The sequence below is a fragment of the Pithys albifrons genome, chromosome 5 (genome assembly GCF_047495875.1).
Source record: "Pithys albifrons albifrons isolate INPA30051 chromosome 5, PitAlb_v1, whole genome shotgun sequence".
NCBI lineage: Eukaryota > Metazoa > Chordata > Aves > Passeriformes > Thamnophilidae > Pithys > Pithys albifrons.
In genome coordinates, this window is record NC_092462.1 from 37490591 (window position 1) to 37509687 (window position 19097).

The following is a 19097-nucleotide window of genomic DNA, read 5'->3' on the forward strand; positions in this document are numbered from 1 at the left end:
TTCCAGGTTTAGAACGTAATGTAACCTTGACTGCCCTAATTATGTCTAAACATTTCAATCATTTGTCCCCTTTAATTAGGAGAATTCACTGCTGCTTTACAAAATAGCGAGGTTGGGTTGGAAGTATGAAGAATATGAACACACAACATGCATGTGTGAGGCTGTTTTATTCTCAGAGAAAAAGCATGTTACAGTAGATTATTTCATCTCTCTTAATTTCAGGAAATGTTAGCTCTCCTGGTACTTGTCTTAGTTCTTTGTCCATTTAGTAATCATGTTCCTTGTTGATTTGTTTGAGGGTTTTAATAAGGGGTTTATTACTTGCTATTCTTAGCCTTAGCCAATTACTAAGAAAGTAATACTGTTCTCCTTAAACTTTCATATAGTCCCAGGGTCAGCAACAAGAGCTGAGAAGCTGAAAAAATAGGAGTATTTAGTCTAGGGGAGAAAATAATTTTCATGCCCATGAAATGTAGCTGCTGGAAAGGAAATATGTTATTCCTGTCCCTGGTGAAAAGAACAAAGAAATAAAAGGCTTAAATTATGGCAAGTAATGCAGGTTAGATGAAAGGGAAGTTTTCTAATTGCAAGAATAAAGAAGTTTGATGGAGAGGGCCTTGAGCGATTTGTGCAATCTCTGCTATTGGAAATGTGCAAGAGCAGATGTGATTTAGGCATACCCAGTCCAGATCTGAGGCAGGGCAATATTATGTCTCAAAGGAAGTTCCAGATATATTTTTATAATCTGTGACTGATTGTTGAATTTCACACAAAAAAACCCTTAAAACTTTCTGAAGTAGTCAATTTATTTTCAGCAAAAATGGACATGACAGGGTAGCAACAGGAGCTGACATAATACCTTGGTATTAAGACGTTTCAGTATTAATTTGCCAGTTCTTGCAAGTAAATGGATTCAGTTAAAGGTGAGCAAAATCTATTCTAGTTTAATTTGTTAAGGAATTCATTATGTTCTTATGTTATTTTTCCACTGGTAGAAATTAAGAGTGAAAACCTGTATCTCACATGAAACATTATGTAAACAGTGCTTTTTTATCAAATCTCCCTCAATTTACCTCATTTTTAGAGAGTTACCTATAAAAAGTATATGCATAGGAATACTTTGACTTAAAAACACTCAGAAGTAAGGAAATGATTGTGGGAATGAGTATTAGATTAGAAGGAAACAAGCATAGAATTGTCACATGGAGAAAGCATGATGAGACTGAAAAAAAACCCCAACAAAACCACAAAAACTAAAATCAATTTATTAATAGTAGGAAGAAGGGTGGGGAATAAAAAGCCATATAAATGCCATCTGACTTTGCATAGGGAAGTGAAACAAAGTCTTAAGCTCAGAGCTTAGGAACTGTTTTAAGTGGATGAGCCTCACACTTCACTCATTGTCAACGGTGAAAATGCACAACCAGATGTGCCAAAAATTTCAGTTTCTTTATTTGCAAACTTCATCATGCTGGAAATACTACGAAGACCATCTTTGATCTCAATACACCTGCACTGAGTTCATGCAAAGCACAGAAATTGTCATGCATCCAAAGACCTTGCAAGAGGTCTCCTTATCAGCTTTGAGCTGTCTTAAGAAAGCTGAAAGAGAATGAAAATCTGTCAGTTAAGTTTAATCAACTTGCTTTCTGCAGCAGTCTGTGGACTTTGAAAATCTCTTAGACAATGGAAATTACTATCCAGTGCCCACCATAAGAAGAGAATTCTTTGAGAGATCGAGTAATTCTTTGAGAGATTGAAGCTTGCTGATAAGAGTTGTCTCTCTTATTTGGACAGATTAGTTTGATTTGAGGTTTTTAGAGTACAAGATAATAATTCTTTTCCAACATGGGTTCACACTTTAGTTAACTAAACATTGTGGTTTTTTCTTAAATCCAGTGTAACCTAACCTGCAGATTACAAAATCAATTATTAATGCCAAAAGCCTTAGTATTCTGCAAATCGGTACCCATGGAGCTTGAGTTCTGTTGTGGCATGGATCAGCAAGAAACTACAAAAATACTGATTTAAACAAATCACTATTTTCCTTCTGCTGTTTCTGAAAATGTGCAGGTAATTGCATAAAATAGAAAGACACTGTATTTCACCTGTATGCAGAGCTGTTTCATCGTAAGCTAATGTAACTGTAGAGATTATAATTTAAAGCTCATTAAAATATTTGTTAAAAATCTATTGTATTGTAACAATTTAAAAAAAAATGTACTCATAGAAGGCTTTTAGCTTTTACAAATACTTAGACAGGTCAAGATAAGTTTTACCATATAGTGCAGTCAAAAATACAGAATATGCTATCTCATTGCTGCAGAAATTGATGTTTTGTACCAAATTTTTTGTTTGTGCTCAAACATTCCAGGTGGCAAATTTGGCTAAAGTTACTTTCTGCATCTGACCCTTCTCTTAAAATGTTTCTATTACAACAGAATGTGCAAACAAAAACCAAAAATCCATTTCTATTGAAAAGATTGGTCAGCTTGGGTTATTTAAGAAAAGCAGTAATAAATGGTAGTTATCTTTTTTCTAATATTACTGTGTCTGCTGGATCAGTGGTTTCAGATTTGCTGCAATGGTGTTATCAGTTGTATCAGATATTTGAACAATGTTACAGTCATGAAGCAAATTTTATTTTTATAAATAAGAGTTGCACCAAAGGAGAAGAAGGAAATAGAAAATGCTTCTGTCATTATTGCTGTTCTCATGAAGCAACAAATAAGTTGAATATTACATGTGAGGGATAACTGTAGTGAACATTCTGTACTGTTTTATAAAATCTGTTATGGAAGAGCTAATGGGCTTTTAGGAAAAAAAGATAACGGGCTTTTATTCAAAAGCAAATTACTTTAGAAATTATCATAATAAAATAAAATTTTAATCACCATCACATCAAATAGGTATCTCAAAGTGAGAAATATATTCCTACTTAAAACACCTGACTCAAATATAAAAGCACTTTATGTGTCAAGTTGGTCCTGTGGCCAGTGCGAAACAGCGTGACATTTAGCACAGTAAAAATCTAAAGACACTTTCCTAGATTTGAGGAAAAATGTGTATGTGAAAAGTCTATAAACAATAAGCACTCTTGTATCTTTATTATATTCATCCTTGCAGTGTTGCACACTGCAGGTAGTCAAAAACTTAATTAGTCCCCAGACTGTAAATAGCTGTCTCTGGTTTTTGTGTTTTTTTTTTTTTTTAATTAACTTTTAGAAATGACAAAATTACTAGGAATCTGATTCTCTGCCATGAACACAGGGTTCTGTTTTGGTTTTGGGGATTTGGTGTTTTGTTGGTTTTGTGGAGAATTTTTTGTGTGTGTTTGTTTTTCTGTTTGTAAGGAGAAGAAGGCTGTTTATATAAAAGAACATACTGAAAATTTTCTGTGACTGTGGGGGACATGATTAAAAACCTCATAAACCTAACATGTAATTAATTCTTTCAGGAGTCACTCAAACCATTGGTTATGTTGTTCATCAGAAGGGTCTTAGACACCTTTTTTGGCTCAAAGACCAATACTGACAAAAATCCTGCTTAGTCTCTTCAAGCCCCGTTCATATCTCTTGATGTTAAAAATAATGTTAAAAAAACAGTCATTAATAATGTGCAGCATTAACAAAACATCAGGTATGATTTTTAAACTTGCTGAAAATGAAAAGTTGAATATGGTTGCAGGCTCTCCTACAAGCTTACACTGTTGTGCTGCCAAAGCACTCTTCATTTGAAAGAGAAGACCTGGAGAAGCGTACTCTGTCAGCATGCGTTCATTTAGATCTGTCATAGATGCTTATGTTCCTTGAGTTTGGTTGCTTTTCATCAAATTGGAAATAAGTCAAGTGAAAATAAAACAAAAGAATTAGGGTTTAGATGTTTTCATTATTGAGCAAATCCATCAGCAGCTTTGACCAGAAGGCAGAAAGAGATGAGGGTTGCATGATCTGAGGATTTATTTTTTTAATTATGCCTTCTAGACCCTATCTCTTGTCCTACAGTCAGTTCAAATTGTCCTTTGGGAAGCCAGGATTCACTCCCAGACCTTGTAGGTCACCTTTGACAACTCATGGTGTTTCACATTGAATTAATATGGAGCCCAAAATCCTCTGAAGTTCTATGTATTTCATTTCCCGTCTGTTGAACTAATAATACCAACACTGTCCTCCAAAGCAATTGGAGTATGTGTTTTCTGGAGAGAAGCTCAGGGAGCTGTGTCTGCTTGGCCTTAACCAGAACAGGTGTTCATATGCATTATATTAGTGGGTATAAATATCTGACCATGAGGAGTAAAGAAGACACGGAGCCAGACCTTTTTTAGTGGTGCTGAGGGAGAGGGTAAAAGGCAATTGGCACTGACTGAAGCATAGTAAAATCCATTTAGACATACTGCGATGTGCCCAGGATAGCTACTTGGTGCTATTGATTTTCATTCTGCTGTCTTCTTTGGGGGATTTAGAGTACTTTTGCCTGTGTTACCCAAGTCATTCTTATCAGTCAAGAAATACAGCTTTTCAATTGCTTCTCCTTTATAGTAATACGAGATGTCAGCATGTAACTCATTGTTGATGTGACAAATTAACTGAAATTGCCCTGGTCCTTTCATCGAGTTGAGAATGGATGTTTTGAAGATGTTAGGTATTAAAAGAAATCAGAATTTTTTGAGAATATTTTCAATAGCTTTTAGGATAGATACAACAGAATTGTTAAGCTCAGAACTTTCATTGGGGTATCACCTGATGTAGTCAACACAGGAGTCCATGAGCCCTTTTCCTGATACTTGTAAAATACATGTGTTTAAAATTCTGCATCCTGAATGACAGTGCATACTGCAAGATCTTAATCCATGGATGATGGATGCAAGACAGTGCCTGTGCTAAAGAAGCTGTTAATCTTTTCATGCCAATGTATATTATTAAACATCTGTAATCCTCCATAACTTGACATGATAAATCACAACTTTCCAGCATGCAAATGCAGCATTACAGACTTCTCATTCACCCAATGCTCAAGCACTCATACACTGGGTCAGTAGGAAATTCTGAAGTTTTTAAGACTCATGTTTTAAGTTAGTTTTTGGCTCCAGTTTTGTGACTTTAAAAACATAACTGTAGTACAGCAATAACAGCTTTTACAGCTGTCTATAAAAAAAATCTCAGTAATGAAATGCTTGGGAGCTTGGCATTTTCTAAATAACATTATTAACAACTTTGATTTGGATTTGATGGCATGATCCTACTGGGTAGTTCATGATAATGTAAAATATAAAAGCACAAAAAGTCTGATGTAAGTGTTTCAAAATGAAATAAACTTGAGTCATTCAGATGTCACAGACTAAATCAAGTGCTGCCCTTTTTTTGATATGCTGGGCTAATTATTTCTACTAATGTAAATGTCAGTGCAATGAACACTTATTTACTGTGGCATAACAAATAAATGGCACAGGAAATCTGAGCATATGAAGAAATTTATCATGTCCCAGAGTCTCTATTATATAGCTTCAATCTAAGGATTTAGAAAAGAATTGGTTTCATATTTTTAAAAATGTTTTAAAAGCATATAAAAATGCAGTAAAAATAAAAGGCAATAATTATGTCTTAATGTATTCTTTTTCCTTATTTTTTAAATATTTCAGATTTAGAGCCTTTACCACCTTCTCTTGATAGCAAGTAGTAGTTTTCTACATTTTACTGAACATAATTTGCTTCATCGTCAGTGTCTCCCAACCTAATGTGGGTCCATCGAGATCTGCAGTAGTCATTTGTTTGAAGTGTGTGGGAGAGTGACACTGCAGGATGATGTCCCACAAATGTCCCCCTGATGCTCTTGTCTCTCCAGTTCTGTGTGGGGATGTCTCATATGTCTCTGAAGTGCCTCTCCAGTGGGCAACAGTTTTGGCAGGCATTGGCTGGCCAGCAGCAGTGCGGGACTGATTGGAACTGTCTGTGAATGGCATCAAAAGGTGGGTGCCACAGCGTGCAGGGCAGCTGCTGCTCCCCCTCAGAGTGTGCCAGTGCATGTACTGCAGCCACTGCTCCCCACCTAGAGGGATAGAATCCCAGAGAAGGACCCTGACAGGAAACAGGTTGTTTGGGTGCTCAAAACTATCAGCTGATATTTTTAGTCTGTGTGATGCCTTGCTTCTTCTGTCTTTAGGAAAGATCCGTAATGGATCCAAATTACTATATACGATATTTTATGGTTATGGGAACCTTACAGGTGCTTAAGGACTGATTTGTACCTGTTCACTGTGCATAATACTTGTATGCAGATCTCAGTTCAGATATAGGGTCTTTTTTGGTTTTTTTTTAGTCTTAACACTGAAGAGATGCAGGAAAAGAGAGCCACAGAGACAATGTTCAGAGCTTAAGCATAAAGGTGTAGAGATGAGATAATGTGATGCTTGGAATTTATACCTTTTCCATAGATCAAGCTGTCTTGAATCAAGCACATCCTTAGGGCAAATAATACTTTGGGTTTTACCTCTAAGATCCTCTGCCAGTCACTGTATGAGAATGGATTTTGCTTGACTATGGAAGTGAGAGAGCACTTGACTTCAGATTTGGGTGCCATGGTGCTAAGATTTCAGTTTGATGGTCTTGTGCTAAAATATAGCATAATAGGAAAAAGGGGAAATCTTTTAAAATGAATAGTTTTCATGACTGACCCAGCTACGGGGGAGGAAGTTTCATGAGGATGTCTGTCTTCATATATTTGTGATAATACTAGAAGAGAAACTTGGATAATGAAGATGTTGTGATTTTGCAGCTGATTTATAATAAATATATGGTCATATATCTAGTGACGCCACTCTTTAAAAAATCATCCTTAATTTTATTCTGATAAAAGAATGAATTTCATTGCTCAGTGTGTTCTGATTTTTTTTTTGGTTATTGGTCAGAGCTTAGAGCCCTGAGAGTGATCAGTATTAACAAGGATAGAAAAAAAAAGTTATGAATTATCTGTTTTACACAACACTGTTTACAAATACCATACAGAATCTTTTATTCCAAGAACAAAGAGGAATCAAAAAAAGTTGGTTTTATGCTTCTTTTGAAACATCCCTGGAGGTGTCCAAGCTCAGTACTTATTTATGCCTTTATTTCCCATGTGCATCTTTTCCTGTGTGTGAATAAGTGCTTGTTTTCTAAGTAAGATTATTTTCTAAAATTCGTTAAACAGATTATGCTGATTGACATATGATATTTTGTTAATGCAGTATCCAGTTGTATATTGGTGTTTAGTAAAATAACCCTAGAGCTAGTGAGCAAAGCTTCAGGCTCAAAGTGAATCTGTAATTGTATCTTCTTTTAAACAAAACAAAGCAAAACAAGAAAAAAAAAGGAAAAAGTAATATGCATTTCCATTGATATATCCTCTTCCCTTGAATCAGTCACCTCTAATTGTCTGCCTCCACAGAGTGAAATTAAAAATAAATGAATTATTCAATGAAGGTACTTGTCTCTGAGTTGGAGCTTTCAAATGTCACAGCAGAGAAGCTTTTTTCCCTCTCTGAGGGATGCAATAGTCTGTGACTGAGTTTTCCGTAATTGTGCTATTTTTGGGGCTTATAATATTCTCTGTAATTGTACCAGATGTTGAGTCTTCTCTGGAGGAGAAAAGTCTTCTGAGTCTATGTAGTAGTACATCAGTCTTCCATCCCAAAAGGTTTGAGGTTAATGTGAAAATGAAATAGTAAGGCAGTTGCTGTATGTAATGTTCCTGTAGATGGGTAATTCCTTTTGGACTGAAACACTTAACAGTGTGCAACGCAAAGGTGCATACTACATGTTAAAAATGGTTGGATGATACATTGTTGTAGGATTTTTTTTGACAGTCAGTCAAAATCTAAGACTTTGTATGCTATTATTTGCTATTGTAATAGTTCTGAAATTATGAAAATTTGTGAGTTCAAGAGGCTGTAAAGGCATACTGCACTGTGTGCGGGTGACTTACAGATGTGTTTTGGAGGGGAAAATTCTGAGTATGTTTGGGCTAATCAGCTGAGCTTGTTTCTCATCGCTGTATCAGCTCATGGTTAATTGTGTATTCAGCACAAATTCAGAATCAGGATCCATTGGCACATTCTATCATGTGATGTCATACTCACCTACTCAGAACTTGTCTTACTGAGATGAACTGTAGAGGTTTATGGGCTTTCTTTTGTGTCCTTACAAATAGAAACACTTGAATATTGTTATCTGTTATTCTACCAGAGAGTCAACCTGTGTGTAATTAAAGCTGAGCTCATTCTAGTTTGATGCAAAATAGAAAATAGTTTAAATTTTCAATGCATCCAAAAAGATGGAGAACTGAAATAAGTATATTACAAATTTTTTAATTTTTTTTTTCTTTTCCTTCCTTCTCAGCTAGAAATGCTTTAGAAATGGGAGCTCTTCCTGTCATTATCATCTGGAAAAAAAGAGTCATGTGAGCATACTTGCAGTTTTACAGTGGACCCTTTTAGCAGTTTTAAACATTCCAGAAACTGTGTTTTGAGGTCTTTCAAAATGCAATTTGTTTACCCTTAGGCAGAAGTGCTTTTGTATCTTGTTAAACAATATAGCAACAACAGCAACAACAATTTAAAAAAAAATCCTTCAGTTGCTGACAAGGGAGACATTTAGTGGAGAAACCAAAGGCAGTTCTGATTTCTTCAGAGCTATACAATTTGCACTGCAAAACTCTTGCTCTTTCCAGAGAGTTTGGCTGTGAAACTTGACATCCCATCCTAAGCCCTGTTTCATGCTCACTGCAGAAGTAAAACTAGTGTGTACACAGGGTGAATTTCATGAAGTCCAGTCCAGTCCCTCTAAGGGTCTCAATGATGAGTCCTCATTGAGACTATGCTGTCTGAATACTAGTCTTAAGAAGTGTCATGCAAGAGCATTGCATTTAATTCCCCTTACATTGTAAGGGTGTTAGAGCTGAAAAATCATGATATGATGTGAGGGAATTAAGGACTTTATTACCGAAAAAATCCAACTATCCAAACAAAACTCAGTTCTTAAACAGAGACTTATGATGGCACCAACACTATGGTTTTTGATTTGTTCATGTCTTATGTCCTCTTAGGGCAATGTTACCCTTCCAAAATATAAGCCACACAAAGATTTCTATTAGCTTTTTGTGTATCGTGTGATACTTGGGTTTATATTTATCCTTTAACTAACTTTAGTGGCTATATTTATTTAACTATATTATGCTTGCAAGAAGGCCTGCTGGTACTTGTAAAAGTTATCAGGTAAAGTAACTACGTGTAATTAATATTTTAACAGCAATGGCATCAAAATGCAAATAGACTACAGGAACTCAGCTCTAAAATGTACTACTCAGCTTTCTTTCAGTGTCCTGCAAACTTACCATTAAATCACTATTTTAAGGGATAGAAGCTAGCATAGAAATAAAGGGTCACAACAGTAAAGTTTATCCTGCTTCTGATAGTTTTGATAGTCTTGATTTTTTGAGATCAAGTGATTCACACCAGCTGTACCCATACTGACAAGAGCTAGAAGTTTAATTGAAGTGAATCTGGCTGGGCCTGACTTCCAAAGAGCCATCTAGTGCCTCAGAGTAGATGGTTTTTGGAATTTGGACTCATGAATCATGACTAATGCTCTTGCAGACTGTGTTCTACCTTATGCTTCTTACTTTAAAAACCAAGCAATTTCATATTACTATTAGATCATTAGCATTGTTTGAACTGAATTTAGTGAGTTCATTTTAAGGACATGAAAGGTTAGATATTTTGTTAACTTGAAATATTTTTATCAGGATGTATTAAGTTCTTTGGTTCTTGCAGGTGTGAATCTCTGACCTGTATGATGTTAAAATATAAAAACAGAGTATTTTCTTGGAATATATCTGCAAAAGTTTTAATAGAAGGGTAAACTCAGACTGGATTGCATTTTGATATTTGTTACCTGTAATACTAAGACTAAAAAATGTAGGTCATGCAAGCAGAATATTATGGATTTTTTTTTTTAGTATCTTAGGGATTCATTGGAGAGCACTGAGCTCACAACACTTTGTCTTGAATATCCAACATTGTCAGCTAACCCAAAACAGAGATTTTCAGCATGAATCTTTGTCAGCCAGGACTTCTAGCATCTTTTGCTTGAAGGTAACCAGTGATGCCTGGTATTCCTGACTTCTTGCTTAGAAATTCAAAAGCCTTAGAACCTCAGTTTTAAGGATGGCTTAGCTACCAGATCTGCATCATGTAGCTTGGCAAATATTTGTCTGTCCTAAAAAGAGAAACCTAACTGAACATGCTGGGACAATTTCACTTGGAGCCTTTGTGTGTCATCCACTTTTGTAGATTTGCACCCAGTAGTGTAAAATCAGAAAGGGAAGATGGGTGAGTCCAACATTTGGTGGTTTTTCAAACAATACATGAAGTGCAAAGCTTCACTGTTACATATACGTACAATTTTTGTAGAGCTTTTAATATTTCCTGTTAGAAGGATGATCAGATGCTGCATCCCTGGAAGAGTTTTTTGAGAGTGTTTTCACATAAGTTTGATAACAGCATTTGTAACATGCATTATATATATGCCCTTTGTACTGAACGTCTTGCTGATTCAAACCTACTGATTCAATCATCTTTGCTTTTCAAAATTTTGTCCACTTCCTTTACCACATTTTTCTGAAGCTTTGTACTACTTCCTACAGATCTACATTTGATGTACTTCTAATGGAACTTTTCAGTTCTTAGTTTTCATAAAAATACTAGCATTTGACAGACAGAATGATGGAAAAAAAAAAGCTCTAGAAAGATAATTTTGCATAGAAGCAAAATGCAGTTCTTAGCTTTGCCCAAGAACTTGGAGTCTGGAAAGGGGAAGTCAACTTGCCAGCTACATGTTGTATGGAGGTTTTATGCTGGGTATTTTGTGTTGGTGGTAGTGTGGGTTTAGGTTTTTTTTCCCCTTATTGCTTATCATGAAGAAAAATCTACAGGATTTGAAAGTGTTTAGAGGATCTCTTTGCTCTGTGCCTTTGATATAGGCCTTTGACCTTGTGTGAGTACCAGTAATGCAGCAGTAGCTATTGAAAATACTTGAAAAAATATTAAAGGGGACCAATGAAAGGTACAGAGTAACTGTAACTCCAATTTTGCACAGGTGATAGTTTACGGAAAAAATCAAGGTGTATTTCATTGTTGGAAGATGAAGCATTTTTGAAACTTGTTCAGTTTTAGTGGTATTTTTGACTTCCGTGAGCTTCTTGCCAAGCAGTGATGTCAGAACACCGCTGGAAAAAGAAATGCTAAGCACGAGTTCTTTGATATATTTCAACTAAATATTTGTCAAGAACTAAATTCACTGTTTTCTCACACTGTTTAGAAAACTGGCTTCCTTTACCACAGTAAAGCTTCAATATTTGCATTGAATAAGCTGAATGTTTTATTTGCTTGTGCCAGGAGTGTTCCTCTGTAATAATGCAAAACACATATGTATGTATATACTTATTTTATTTATTCATTTCTTTACTGTTTTCACAGACACTTTCATTGGGGCTGGGAGAAGGACAGCTCTTTACCTGGACTGATGGCTTGAAAAGGAAGGACTGGCATGATTATGAAAGCATTCAGAAAGATGCTATGCGTTCAGGTATACATGAGTTCAGAACAAATTAAAGTGGTTCACTCATTCTTTATGGTTATTTTTTCTTTTAAGTCATCTAAAAGGCATTCCTAGCAACCTTTTTTTTTTAATTGCAACATCACAAGGGCATAATGTTCGGAAATAAGGGGTTGGATGAAGCACCTTGTCTCTGAAAACAGCCAGGTTATAATAAAAAATGATGTGTTTCATGCTAATTACTGTATAATGATTTTGCAGTGGGTAAAAATGCTATAAACAAAATATTTGTCATGTTGAAATCACTTATTAGATGGTGACCAAACAGGAACAAATTGTTGGTTTCCAAAGGGACATTTAACTGAAGCCAAGTTGCCCTTAAATCAATGAATAATACCTGAGTTCAATGAGCTCAGTAGCTATAACTGCCAAGAATATCTAAGTTTATCTTGGAAGAAAACTTTTGACACTTTTAGCCTTGTCAAACTCCAATCCTAAATGCTAAAGCTACTTCACTTCATTCTGACAGTCTAAAATTATTTGAAAATAGGAGAAAATTGTATTTGCAGATACACTGAAGGACACTTTGTTACAATGAGTAATGTAATTTTAATGTACCTTCATGTGCTGCATGCCATAATTGCAAAGGATGGTTTATGTTCCTCTTTCTGTCATTAGAGTGTGTTCAGATTTGAATTCTTCTTTTCTAATATAATGTACAACTATTCAACATAAGATGAATTAAATTACAAGAAAGGAAGGGAAACAACAGTTGAATTGCACCTTAATCAGTGTTTGAAAGTCGTTATTTTACAAAGGCCAATCTACTGTTGTAAAATAAATTACGCTGTCTTGATCCCACTCTCTTGAGACAGCAAACACCTCCAAAATACCTCTATAGCTGAATCTAGCTGACAAATTCATAAGACTTGGGAAGTACTTAATTTTGCAGTAAGTACAAGTAAAACAAGTAAAATATTGCAAATGTAGATCAATTTTGTAAGCTGTTTCCCCCTTTCTCTATTGTCTTTTTCTCCCCCATGTGCTTAGCTTGGGAGGTAAAAAGGGTGGGTAGGAGGAGGAGAAAGTTGTTTTAGGCAACCTAGAAGTTGTCAGACAAATAAGTATTCTGTTCCACATTTCTAAATGTAAAATGATAAATATCTAACAGAGAATGTACAAAATAGAAGCAACGTGTGTGTAGAAACTTGCACATGTGTAGGCAATATTACATTTTCTGGTTAGAATGGACTTTTTGGAGGAATTTGCACTGATGCTTTGGCAATGTACTTTTAATTCTGACTTATTTATTTTTCTAAATAAAAATATATATTTATTTTTCTGTTTCCTGAGTTTTATATTTTAAGAAACATATTTTAAATTATTTTTGTCATCATTTTTCAATAGATTAAAATAACTTCTAATACTTTCTTTTTTGGAAAATCACGATATAGTAATAAAATACAAAGCTAGATTATCTCAGTGCACTCTTTTGGGCATACTATGTAATTTCTCTTCCAAATAACAAAGCAAAATATAGTTGAAATGAATTTGTAGTTAAAAATCTATCTGAAAGCAGGAAATAACAACAGAGAAAACATTTCTCGGGATATTTCAGGGAAGGCAGTCAATGCTTAATGCACAGAAAAGAAGAAAGAATTGGAGTGTTTCTTTTAATTCAGTCTAGCTGCTTATCTGTAAAGCTTACAATTTCCTAAGCACTGGGAACATGTATTTCATATTTTCTAATTATGGAGAGGTACTAGTTTCTCATGAGTATTTCTTCTGTTTCACAGCCAAATATTTTGATCCATTTTTATTTCATGAAGTTGAAATCTATGTTCCTGAATTTGCATGTTCTCTCCTCTTAAAGCCAAGGAGTAAAGCCATTTGCTTTATGAATATACTACTTATCAGTGTAGAACAAATGTGATGAAATGAAGATGATGTCATTCATTCAACCCAATCACTTCCATTTTTCTTTGAATGTTATTCTGTCATTAGCTCAAAATCAGTGACTGAAATATAGAAAAAGGAATGCAAAAATTTACCTTAAAAGGAAGTAATTTCTAACTAAACATAGATAGTTTAGAAGGAAAAAAAAGGAAAAAAACAAAGTTTAATTGCTTCCATTTTCTGAAGTGAGGCATTAAGTCAATCAGATATTACAATGGAGGGAGAAGGAACAAAATAAGCTAATCAGAAAAACTGACTTTATTGGAGTTGATATGTCATGCCATCTTTTTTGACAAGAAATCAGCATTTAAAATAAGAGCTTTTACTATTGATTTATTTTCCTTTGGGAATACAACTGATGACATGCCTTGATGAAGAATATGCTTAATTTGCATTAAAAATATGAGAACTGTAAACAAATGCAAATCTTACATCTGTCAATTTTTGTTTCAGTAAGCAATAAACAATGTCTTAAGTATGTATTGGAAGAGTGCTCTTGCACTGAAGTTCAGAGTTGTGAGTGCACCCTGCATAAACACAGCTTGCATAGCAATAACCTAGGTAGCTGCTGGTGTGCATTATTAGTCCAACTCCAGCAACACTGATTGTATCTTGGCAGTGTAAACTACCTGCATCTCTAGATAGACTGGACAACCTGAATGCTGAAGCCCCTTATATTGCCATTAGTCAACTACTCTAATTGTCATTTCTTCATTTCATCAGAGATTTTCCTACTTCCCTTCAGTTGCCTGGGGAGGACCCTGAGGACTTTTCTACCAATATGTTCATTTCAGCTTCTTTGTCACAAGCAGCCACCGGTTTTCCAAACTTTATGAACTAGGAATCCGAGATCCCTGAATGCTCCCATGAGGGATGAGATTCACAGGAGAGAGCCATGAAAAAGCCTAAGGTAGTAATTCAGAAGTATCCATGAGAAGAAATTATGTTGGTTTTACCTCTGTCTTTATGTCCTGGATAGTGAGACTAAAAGTCCTCAAGAATCGGTCAGTGTCATTATTCCTACATTTTTGAAAGTTATTTTATCTGTTTCACTCAAAAAAATTCTCAGCTCTACCATCAGTTCCAAGTAGTACCAGTATGAATTATAGCCCTTTTCAGGTAAAAGGATGGATTCATATATGTAATTCTTAGGCTTTTAAAGAAGTACAGATGGAATGTTTATATTTTAATATGGTGCTATTTCTGATCATAAAAAGCTATTTCTTACTACAAGTGATAGTTTTCCCCATGTAAAGTACTAGAAAAAGGGAACTAAAGGATTAGAAAAGGGGAGAATTTCCAGCTAGCAGAACTGATGGAAAAGAAGAAATAAGGTTTAATTTCAGAAATCGTTTTATCAGTTCTATTAGTTATATTAATAGCTATAAGATAGATATAGAAGGATTGCACACTTGAAGTTCTGTAGTGGTTTTTTTTCATTTTCAATTTTTGTTTTTTAAATACAGTCTATTTTTTATTCCTTTATAATGCTTTGGAGATATTTTTGTCTGATTGCATGTGTTTGCTGAAATGATTATTTTCTGTGAGGTTCATTGAAAATTTAGTGTCATTAGCAAGTTTCTGAGAGAATGGTCACATGTAGAGCTGTGTAAATATAAATATATAAAAACCTTTGTCTTCAAATGAAATTAGTTAAGGGATTGATGAAGTGAATTCTGAGATGTGGCTGTCAATACTTTTGTGTTTGACTAGTGAGACATTTTGCTTGTCTGCTAATAAGATCTCAGAGAAAAAACCTTTTAGAATGTACAAGAACAGCCAATGGTTATTCCAGCAGTTGTCAAGCCATTTGTACAGTCTTTTTTCCTCCTATTTGTATATTTAAATAGTACATCAAAGCATATTATGGAGGGAAGGAATGTACTATTTAAGTAGTACTTTTAATTCTTTCCTTTGTTCAGTATTGTTTTACCTTTCTGCTTCTTGAAAATGTTACCTTGACTGGGCGAAGGGAATTTTAAAGATCTTGACCTTTACATGCCTCAGTGCAGGCATTTCCTAGAGATTAGTTCTATAAACAAACAGAGAGTATGTTGTATATTTCTACAAACAAACATTCATACTGATTAGTTATATAAACAAGCTAAGCAGAGATATTGATAAATAAGTGAACTGTACATGTTTATGATGGAAATAGAATGAAGCTCTGTATTCTTGGTGTGGAATGTTAAAAAGAAGCAAAAGACTCTGCTTTTGTACTGAAGTAAAACAAGTATTGAGCACCTTATATTTGTCTTCAATGTGATCTAAACAAATTGGGCAGTCATGATTTTTTCCCAACAATTCTGTTCAAGTGTTTTTGAAAATAAAGTGCAGTAATAATCCCCCACAAGTTCCATGATTAAACCTTATAATTTTGAACAGTGCCCATTCATAAATTCAGAAGAACTTGTCAAGGCAAAGCCTAGTGTTAGAATGCCTCTAAAAGGTATGAGGCAGCATGATACAAAAGCAAAATTAAATTTAATTCCCTATTGGTTATGAAAAACTTGGTTCTGTGATACTTATACAGGTAAATGTAACAAAGGATGTGCAAGAAATGACATGTGTACTAAAATATTGATTTACTTACCCCATATTTTGTATGGGATCATACACTGGGGATTTTGTCAGCATTATATTTTTTAAAAAATTGACTACATTTAGTTTAGGTCCCTGAACTTGCAATTCTTTGCAAAAGAATTTGAGAACTTGCAGTATAATTGGAACTGTAGTAGTAACCAAGGTTTCAATAAATATTCCTAACCTAATTGTTCATAGCGTTAATCACAAATATGCTTCATGCAGTTTATAATGTATTGCTTTGTGAAAGAGAAAAAGTTTATCAGTTGTCTTAATACAAGTCTGACATGATTAAAAAATTCTAAACTGTAAGGTTAATTACAGCTTGTAAAAGAGATGGCACATAAAAAATACATAATATGAAAGATGTTTACAATCTACTGCAGTTACATAAAGTGTTTGAAATATTAAAATGCATTTGCTCTGTAAATAAAGTGTTGTAGACTGTGATGTGATTTTACCACTCTTAATGGTGTGGATATCCCACTGAAAACAGTGAGATCAGATTGCACCTAGATGCCAAGCACAAAACTCCATGTAATATACTCTCAAATAATGATTTGGGAAGATTTTCTTTTCAGTGGTGCCTTCTTCACAAATTTAAACCATGATATCTAGAAAATATGGTTTGATTAGTTTCATTTTTTTTTCACAAATGCTTATGTTTTTCCCTGGGTGACTACAGACTAGCTTCCCCAGATGGTTGTATGGCATATCACAGCATTATTCAAGTGGTAATTTGGGTTACTAGACACCCTCACTGGGTCTCAAGTTACAACTTAATATTATACTGCTGCAGAAGAAGCCAGGAAGGTTAAGGCTGTCACTGTGTAGAATTTGTTTCTGTCAGAAAACTGTGCATGTAATAGAACTAACTCATGCCAGTAAAATCTGTGCATAAGAAAGAGTTTATAGGTATTGTAAGTCATAGCACAATGCCTCTGTTGCCTTGGCTAGATTTAAGGCACTTCTTGTGATTGAAGTTAATTTGATTCTTCTCCTGCTCTTACCCATCTGTCCCCCCTGCCCCCTCCCCCCCACCCTACTCCCCCACACACTTTGGAAACTCATCAATTAAAGCACTTAAATGTAATTGATGAGCTAATTTTGTAGAGCTACCAGAGAGGCTAAGGAAGGGGAAGCAGACTTCATAATAGCACTTATATTTAGAACACTGAAAATTATCTTCTGCATACCTTTCTGTGCTGGCCATTGGCATGTTGATTTTGACCATGATAGGCAGAAAGAAAATTGTATTTCCAGAAACTTGTCAAGAAATGTCTATGGCTATGTGGGAAATCAAGTATACATATCCTAGATTGAAACTAGCATCCAGCTTTCAAGAAATGCCATTTACAATCTTGCCATTTGCTTGTGATAGTCCCAAATATGTTATTACCATTTCTCTATTAGTGATCAAGTGCTGATATTACTGAATGTGTTTCATGTGTAATACTTGTAGGTTTAGTAGAACTGCTGCCTGAAAAATAAAGGAAAACTTGACTTTAGACATTTTGGGGTTGAGGTTTTTTTGGGAGAAGAGGAGGTCTCAGCTAAAATGGATCTTTTAATTTGGCACTTGCAGTTTAGGAAGGTGGTTTGGGTTTAGCCTCTATTAGTTGTCTTTATCCTCGTGCTTGAACTTTTTCATGACTAAGTGTTATTTAGTAGGAGTTCATCTGTAGATACTTGGTTGTTTGGGGTTTTTGGTTGGTTGGTTGGTTGGTTTTTTTAAAGAATATTCTGTAGTAATTCCAGAAAAAGAATTTTATCTGGATTATCTTTTAAAATGTGTCATATTTGTGGGGAGAATTTGGAGTGAACAGCTTAAAGGCCTTCAGGCTAGACCTATCAGTGTGTATGAAGGAGAAGAGCTCTATGGACCCTCTAAATTGAGCTTGTTGTTTCCTGTGATAGGTGTAAAAATAATGAAATTTGTCTGTTCAGGGCAATTACTACTTGAGTGAACAAAGAAACATTGCTTGGTTTACTATGAAAACTCAAATTCGTAGAAGAAGGAAATTAATCCTGACTAAACTGTAGTGAAAGAGCTTTAACAAGTACTTGGCAGCAATTATAGCATATCAAGACCATGCTTTTCAATTCAGATGAGATGAGAAAATTAATTTTTCCTTACTAGTTTTGTGTCATCTTTTAATTTTAAAACATAGAATAAACTGCTGTCAACCAGTTTTGAAGTCTATTTCTTTAAAGATTTAAGAAAGACATTCCTTTCATCTTAATCCAGGTCAAAACACCCATAAGAAGAACTTCAATTTTAAAAGTTTGCCAAATGGGCAAGTCTCTTTTTTGGTCTAATCTACATGCTATTTAAGTACATTTGCTATCACCATTTTACACTAGTGCCTCATATTGCTTGCACGCTAGTCAGCAACCATGTTACAGACTTCATCATCTTGAATAATCATGATAATAATCACAAGCACATCATTCCAAAGACATTAGAAAGCTCCTTATACTCTAAAATTCACAACTTGCTTTCCCTAACATTGCAATGGACTTGCTACTGTAAACTTAATTATTTTCATATATATGGAAAATATTTTTTAACAGAGGATGTAATTCAATTCACCAACACATTTTTGGACATTATTTTAGCCTTTTGGCCTTCCAAAGGACAAAAAAAATGTTTGGATTCCTAAAAAAAAAAAAAAAACCCAAACAAAAAACAAAAACCAACAAAACCCAACAACAAAACAAAGCAAACAAAAAACACCAACCAATACATTTTGCCTACTTTCCTATCATAGCCTTTTTCTTTTGAGGATATGAATTAAGTTTGCAAGTATGAAACTGTAGTATAGTTATCTCAGTGTAGTTTATGACTGAAATATGTGTAAGGTGACTTTCCTTCTTTTCTTTCCTGCTTTCATTAAACAGGCTGACAGAGGAAAATTACTGGACTGGTGAAACAATTTGTCTCACATCCGTTGAATATATGTGAAAAGG

General features: G+C 34.7%; 1 protein-coding gene across 2 annotated transcripts in view; it reads left to right on the top strand.

Annotated features, from left to right (window-relative positions):
* The window catches only part of GALNTL6 (polypeptide N-acetylgalactosaminyltransferase like 6), a 471710-nt gene that overhangs the window by 160819 nt on the left and 291794 nt on the right, over positions 1-19097 (top strand). For both annotated transcript variants that reach the window (XM_071556243.1, XM_071556244.1), the window contains exon 2: positions 11510-11618. In XM_071556243.1, the coding sequence (XP_071412344.1) occupies positions 11510-11618 (109 nt within the window). The remainder of the gene's footprint in view (positions 1-11509; positions 11619-19097) is intronic.